The sequence below is a fragment of the Rhincodon typus genome, chromosome 44 (genome assembly GCF_021869965.1).
Source record: "Rhincodon typus isolate 14 chromosome 44, sRhiTyp1.1, whole genome shotgun sequence".
Taxonomy (NCBI): Eukaryota; Metazoa; Chordata; class Chondrichthyes; order Orectolobiformes; family Rhincodontidae; genus Rhincodon; species Rhincodon typus.
The window spans coordinates 1182105-1188890 of record NC_063375.1 but is presented as its reverse complement, the minus strand read 5'-3'; the positions used below and the strand labels follow the sequence as shown (position 1 = coordinate 1188890).

At 56.4% G+C, this 6786-nt stretch overlaps 1 protein-coding gene and 1 long non-coding RNA gene across 3 annotated transcripts in view; one reads left to right on the top strand and one right to left on the bottom strand.

Annotated features, from left to right (window-relative positions):
- Positions 1–3541, bottom strand: part of LOC125487717 — a 6549-nt gene extending 3008 nt beyond the window's left edge. The window contains exon 1 of the long non-coding RNA XR_007266075.1: positions 3409–3541. This is a non-coding gene — a long non-coding RNA (uncharacterized LOC125487717). The remainder of the gene's footprint in view (positions 1–3408) is intronic.
- Positions 1–3580, top strand: part of si:dkey-32e23.4 (dynamin-1-like protein) — a 12797-nt gene extending 9217 nt beyond the window's left edge. Inside the window, exons 6-11 of one of the 2 annotated variants that reach the window (XM_048619863.1) lie at positions 335–424; positions 1980–2078; positions 2307–2447; positions 2659–2768; positions 2924–3083; positions 3464–3580. In XM_048619863.1, coding sequence (XP_048475820.1) covers positions 335–424; positions 1980–2078; positions 2307–2447; positions 2659–2768; positions 2924–3083; positions 3464–3520 — 657 coding nt within the window. In that variant the 3' untranslated portion in view covers positions 3521–3580. The remainder of the gene's footprint in view (positions 1–334; positions 425–1979; positions 2079–2306; positions 2448–2658; positions 2769–2923; positions 3084–3463) is intronic. The other variant, XM_048619862.1, reaches the window with a different exon arrangement.
- Positions 3581–6786: the final 3206 nt, after the last annotated feature.

The following is a 6786-nucleotide window of genomic DNA, read 5'->3' as shown; positions in this document are numbered from 1 at the left end:
GGCATGGCGCGGTGTGCGCGCGTGAGGGGGGCATGGCGCGGTGTGCGTGTGAGAGCGCATGGTGTGCGGTGCATGTGCATGTGTGTGTATATACGCTTGGGTGGGGGAGTTGTGACCAGGTACCCTCCTTTTTACAGTCTTGCCCCCGCCCCCGACTGCACTGCTGAGCCCTTGTGTTCACTGTTTCATAGTGACCCCCTATTTACTACGAATGGTTCACTGCTGCCGTCTTAATTTTGCTCTGTTATCCTTTTCTCAAACGCCGTAGCACCCGGACGGGATTTTATTCTCTCTCTCTCTCTCTCTCTTTACCCACCCCTCTCTCCTTCCCCAGGAGCTGCTGCGTTTTCCAAAGCTGCACGATGCCATTGTAGAGGTGGTAACTGGTTTGTTCCACAAGCGGTTGCCCATCACCAATGAAATGGTAAGCCAGCTTCACGCTGACGTCTGTCGTTGAACTCATTCGCAGGGTCTGTCCCCCCTTTCCGTCCCTAATTGCCCCCCCCCCCCCCAACCTGAGAAGGCAGGAGTGAGCCCCCGCCACCTTCAGTCGCTGCATTTCCCCACACCCCAGTGGGACACCCTCCAGTGTAACCCCCTCCCCCCAACTGGAGTTCCAGTGACACTGAAGGGATGGTGTGTTTGGAGGGTCTCGGAGGGGAACCTGCAGGGGGAGGTGGGGGGGTGTTCTCTCTTGCGTCTGGAGAGTTTGGTGAGAGACTGGGGTTGTTTTCCTCGGAGCAGAGGGGATTGAGATGGAGAGAACGATGAGGGACGTGGATAGGGGAAGCAGGAAGGAACTCCCCCACCCCGCAACCTCCCTTGATGGAGGGATCATAGGGGCGTAGATTGAGGGTGGAGGGGTGCGGGCGGGAGGTTCAGAGGGAGGGAGTGAGGATGCGTTCAGCCAGAGGGTGGTGGGGAATCTGGAAGTCACTGCCTGTAAGGGTGGGGAGAGGCAGAACCCTCACCACACTGGAGAAGGATTTTGAGGGGCACTTGTGACGTGGGTTGAGAGCCGGGGGGGGAAATGGGGTGAGGGATGGTGAGGTGGTCGTTGCTGACCGACTCAGACTCGAAGGGCCTTTCCCCAGGCTTTGGTGGGGGGCATGGTTTGTGAAGGGGAAAAAAAACGCCGTGAGACGGAGGTACGATGTCTCTCCTCAGCGTGTGGAATTCTTCCCCAGAAACTGGGCCCCTTCCCCCCGCTTATTTGAGGCAGCAGTGGATTTCTGATGGCAGGGGACGTTAAGGGGGTCAGACGCGGCGGGATTGAGGAGAGTACCCAGCTCGGAGGGGCTCCATCTGCTTTGGAAGTACGGGTGACCTCGAGCAGGCGTAACCTTTTACCCTCCACACCAGCTGTTGATTCCAGTTTTGCTAGGGGGCTTCTCGATGCCACGCTTGGTTGAGCGCAGCCTTGATGTGTGGGGCTCACCCCCCTCCCTCTGAAATTCAGCTTTGTTTGGCCCCCACGCGCACTGGAGCTGAAGGACACTGAGCAGTTAGTCATAGAGTCATGGAGCTGTGCAGCACGGAAACAGACCCTTCGGTCCGACTCGTCTGTACTGACCACATGTCTTAAATTAATCTGGTCGTGTGTGTCTTTTGTGTGTGTGTGTTTGTGTTTGTGTGCGTGTGTGTGGGTGCGTGCACGCGAATCTGTGTGTGGGTGCGTGCGTGCACGCGAATCTGTGTGTGGGTGCGTGCGTGCACGCGAATCTGTGTGTGGGTGCGTGCGTGCACGCGAATCTGTGTGTGGGTGCGTGCGTGCACGCGAATCTGTGTGCGCGCGAATCTGTGTCTATATGTCCCTGTGTGCGCGCGAATCTGTGTCTATATGTCCCTGTGTGCGCGCGAATCTGTGTCTATATGTCCCTGTGTGCGCGCGAATCTGTGCGCGCGCGAATGTGTGTCTATCTGTGTGTGTGTGTGGACACCAGTTTAAACCACCCCCCGCCGTTCTGTTCCCCTCCCAGGTTCACAATCTGGTGGCCATAGAGTTGGCATACATTAACACCAAGCACCCAGACTTCAGCGATGCTGCCATGGTGTCAGCCTCTGTCAACAGCTCCCAGGTACGTATCCCCACCCCCCCCCCCCCCAACTATCTCCGTGACCCCCGCCCCGTCACCGCGTGGAGGGGTGGTGGTGGGAGACACAGACACGGACCCCCTCTCCATCCCCCCCCGTCCCGTCGGTACCTGTCGTTTGCCGGAGCGCGCCCTTGCGATCTGCGAGGCTGACCCGTTTCCGTTCACCTTCCCCACCACCGCCCCCCCCCCCCCCCACCCCCCTGCTGACAGCCCGGAGCCCCCCCGGATGGCGCGCGCAAGTGGAAAACGGAAAAGGTGGAAGATCGGCCGTCGGAAGAGAAGCCGAGAAATCCCTCCGGGAGCAGCTTCTCCGGATGCCACAAAGGACACGTTGTGAACCTTCTGGATGCGGTCAGTTCCTGTTTACGGTTCCGGGAATGTGGAGCCTAGCGCCGGGATTCGGGAAGGGGGTGGGGGTTGGTGGCAGGGCGAGGGATTTTCCCCTACGCCAAGGGTAGCTCTATGTTTACTAACGGCCTGGTTTTCTTTTCGTTCTAAGAAATATTTTAACACCCTCCCCCCCCCCCCCCCCCACACCCCAATCCCCTTTCCATCTCCACAGCCCGTTCCCGTCTCACGCAAGCTGAGCCTGAGGGAGCAGCGAGACTGTGAGGTTATTCAGAGGCTGATCAAATCTTACTTCCTCATCGTACGGAAGACCATCCAGGACAGGTCAGTGTGAGAGAGAGAGAGAAGGAGGGGTTCGGCGAAACCCAGGACGAGGGGAGCGGTCAGCCTGACCCAGGTTGTCTGCCACCCCAGCTACAGGCAGTTTGAACAGCGGTGTGAGGTGGATTTTCTCTCTCTCTCTCTCTCTGTCCCGACAGTGTGCCCAAGACGGTGATGCACTTCCTGGTGAATTACGTGAAGGATAACTTACAGAGCGAGCTGGTCAGGAAGCTCTACAAATCGCAGTTGCTCGATCGGCTCCTGACCGAGTCAGAAAACATGGCAGCTCAGCGCACTGAGGCTGCCAACATGCTCAAGGTGAGGCGAGGCATGGAGGGGAGCAGCTTACGGCGCCCGCTCCCCTCGCCCTCCGGCGGCGCCCGCTCCCCTCGGCGCCGACCCTCCGACGGCGCCCCTCGGCCTCTAGCGCCCGCTCCCCTCGGCCTCCAACGGCACCCGCTCCCCTCGGCGCCGACCCTCTGACAGCGCCCCTCGGCCTCTAGCGCCCGCTCCCCTCGGCCTCCGACGGTGCCCGCTCCCCTCGCCCTTCGACGGCGCGCCCCTCAGTATTTGTCAGTATCCGTCACAGTGAAGGAATGAAGTCTCCCCCACTGCCTGTGGCCTCCTTCCCCCAGCCCCTTACCGTCAGTCAGATTTCCTGTGGGTTGACCTCTCGCTCTCCCCCTCCCCCTCAACAGGCACTGCAGAGAGCAAGTCAGATTATCTCGGAGATCAGGGAGACCCAGCTCTGGTAGTTTCGAAACCGCTCGGTCGATTCTCACAACCCAGCCAGCCCGAGCAGTGATGCTGCATCTCGCTCTCCCTGTGAAGACCCTCGCAGCCTGTGGGGGGGCGGGTGACGTGTTGCCTTGAGACTGGTGAAAGGTTTACATGCTCTGTCACGGTCAGCGAGCGAATGTGGACACCCCCCCCCCTCCCCCCCCCCCCCCCCCCCCCCCACTCACTCCCTCTCTCTTCCCCTCTCCCTCTTCCCCCCTCTATCTCTGTACCTTCATGTTGCTGTCTCTCTCACCCTCGTCACTGTCTCTTCCCCCACATGCTCTCGCACTCTCTCTCTTCCCATCCGTCTCTCTCACCTTCCTGTCTCTCTCTTCCCCCCCCCTCCCCCTCCCCCCCCCCCCCCCCCCCCCACTCCCAACCCCTATGTCACCCTTTCGCTCTCACCTGCAGCTCTTTCTTTCTCTCGCTGTCTCTCTCTCTCTGACCCCATGCGCTCTCTCTCTTCGCCCGCCCGACCCCCCCCTTCCCCTGTCTGCTTACCCTCGATGACCTGAGAGAGTTGGTCCCATGACCTGTAGTCTCCTGCTGTTTGATATCTGTGTCACTTAATGGCCATATGTATTATATCAGGGCTGGGGTCGGGGATGCGCGCGATATTTCTTGTAATTTATTGGGTGAATGTCATTTTGAATGTGTATCCGTGTGAGGTGGGGGGGGGGGTTGTGACGGAGGGGTGGCAGAACGTGTTAAACTGTCTCCCTGTCACCCCGACAGAGGGGGAAGAGTAGAGGGGCAGGTACAGAGGTCTCCAGGGATACTCTGGAACACTGCCTGCCATCACTGCACCCCAGCCAGCAGTGAACCGAGAGCCGGAAATGTTACCCCCGGAGGCTCTTTGTAAAGTAGTGAGTTCTGCTCATCCTCGCGTTCCTATTAAAATAATGTTCTAAAGATTCCAAACCTGTCCCTCTCTCTACGCCTCTAATAAAAACCGAAAGAACTGCGGATGCGCTAAGTCAGGAACAAAAACAAAGTTGCTGGAAAACCTCAGCAGCTCCGGCAGCATCTGTGGAGGAGAAAACAGTGTTAATGTTTCGGGTCCGGTGACCCTTCCTCAGAAGGGCTGAAAGGTCGCTGGCAAACAGGAGTACGGAGAATCCCAAGGCTATGTATATAAAATGCAAGAGGGGAGCCAGGGAAAGGGTTGGCCCGCTCAAGGACAAAGTGGGTAGGGGGGAGATCTATGTGCGGAGCCAGAAGAGGTAGGTGAGGTCCTGATTGATTATTTTGTGTCAGTATTCACCGAAGGGAAGGAGTTGGTGATCTCGGGGAAGGGAGGGTCGAGTTTCTAAGCCAAGTCGCTATTGAAAAGGAAGAGGTGTGTGTCTTTTTTTTAAAAAGTAGCTAAATCCCCAGGTCTTGATGGGATCAATCCCAGAATACTGAGGGAGGCAAGGGAACAAATTGCTGGAGCATGGATAGACATCTTTGTGTCCTCTTTGGCCTCCTTCTGAGGTCCCAGAGGACTGGAGAGCAGCCAATGTTGTCCCATTTGTTTAAGAAGGGTAGCAGGGATAATCCTGGAAATTACAGGCCTGTGAGTCTTACAGGGAAATGATTGGGAAAGATTCTCGGGGCATTTAGAAGCAAAAGGACTTCTTGGCGATAGCATGGCTTTATGCAGGGAAAGTCGCTCCTCGCTAATTTGATCGAGTTTTCTGAGGCGGTGACGAAGATGAATGATTGAGGGTTAAAGCAGTCAATGTTGCACCTCATTAAAGCCTTTGACAAGGTCCCTCACGGCAGACTATTACAAAAGGCATCAGGGCGAGCTGGGAAGATGGTTACAGAACTGGCTTAGTCCCAGGAGACAGAGGGTAGAGGTGGAAGGATGCTTTTCGGGATGGAGGGCTGTATCTAGTAGGTATTCCACAGGGATCAGTGCTGGGATCTCTGCTGTTCGTGGCCTACGCAAATGATTTTGGAGGAAAACTGGTCTAATTAAGTTTGCGGACGACGCAGAGATGGGTGGAGTTGCGAATAGCAAGTGTTGGAGGACACAGCAGGATATAGCTCAGTTGGAGGCATGGGCAGATGGAGTTTAATCCGGACAAATGCCAGCGGGTGCACTTTGGAAGGTCAAGCGCGGTTGGAAATTACACCGGGAATGGCAGAACCCTCGGGAGTATTGATATGCAGAGGGATCTGGGTGTGCAGGCCCACAGATCACTAAAGGTGGCAGCGCAGGTCGATAAGGTAGTAAATTGGAAGGGGCATCGAGTATGAGGATGGACAAATTTTAAGATGGGCTACAGAACTTTACTCAGACCGCATTTGGAATATTGCGTACAGCGCTGGTCAGCGGCTGGTCAGAAGAGGTTTACCAGGATATGGGGAGGAGGATTTTAGCTCCGAAGAAAGTTTGGATAGACAGGGTTTGTTTTCACTGGAAGGCAGGAGGCCGAGGGGGTGACCCCGACAGAAGTTTATAAGACTGTGGAAAGCGTGAGGCTTTTTTTTCCCCCCCCGGGGTGGAGGGGTCAGTTACTAAGGGACAACAGGGTCAAGGTGCGAGAGGGGAAAGTTCAACGGAGACGTGCGAGGCATGTTTTTCTCACAAATGGTGGTGAGTGCCTGGAACGCGTCGCCAGAGGAGGTGTTGGAAGCAGACACAATAACAGCATTTGAGAATACATGAATAAGGAAGGGAAGAGAGGAATACAGATCCTGTAAGCGAAGACAGTTTTAGTTATGGAAGGGCAAAATGTGTCAGTGCCGGCTTGGAGGGCCAAAGGGGCTGTTCCTGTGCTGTATTCGTTCCTCGTTCGAATCAGCGTGAGTTGAGAGCTGCAGTGAATCGGGGAGGGGGGCAGACGGAAATGGTGCTTTGGATACCAGCCATTCGTATATCGGAAACTCATCGACAGAAACAGGAGCCAACTCTGTGACTGTGATAGATGGAGGGAGCGGAGAGGAAGCACCTCCCGTTCGTCGCCCAGAACTGCCTGATCACCCCAGCCGTTGGGAAATGAGGAACAAGTTACAGGGGGTGGGAGAAAGAGGGAAATGGTTCGTTCTCACAGAGCCCAGGAGCGGTCTCTCTGTCCTCTGCAGTCAAACCAGGAGAAAGCCCATGGATCGTTCGCAGAGCGACACCCACGTTCAATGGGGGCCCAGTGACGCCGCAATAAACCCCACTGACCACCCCCCCCCAAAAAAACCCCAATGAACCCCCAGTATTGCCCCCCCACCAATAAACCCCAGTGATCTCCCCAACTAA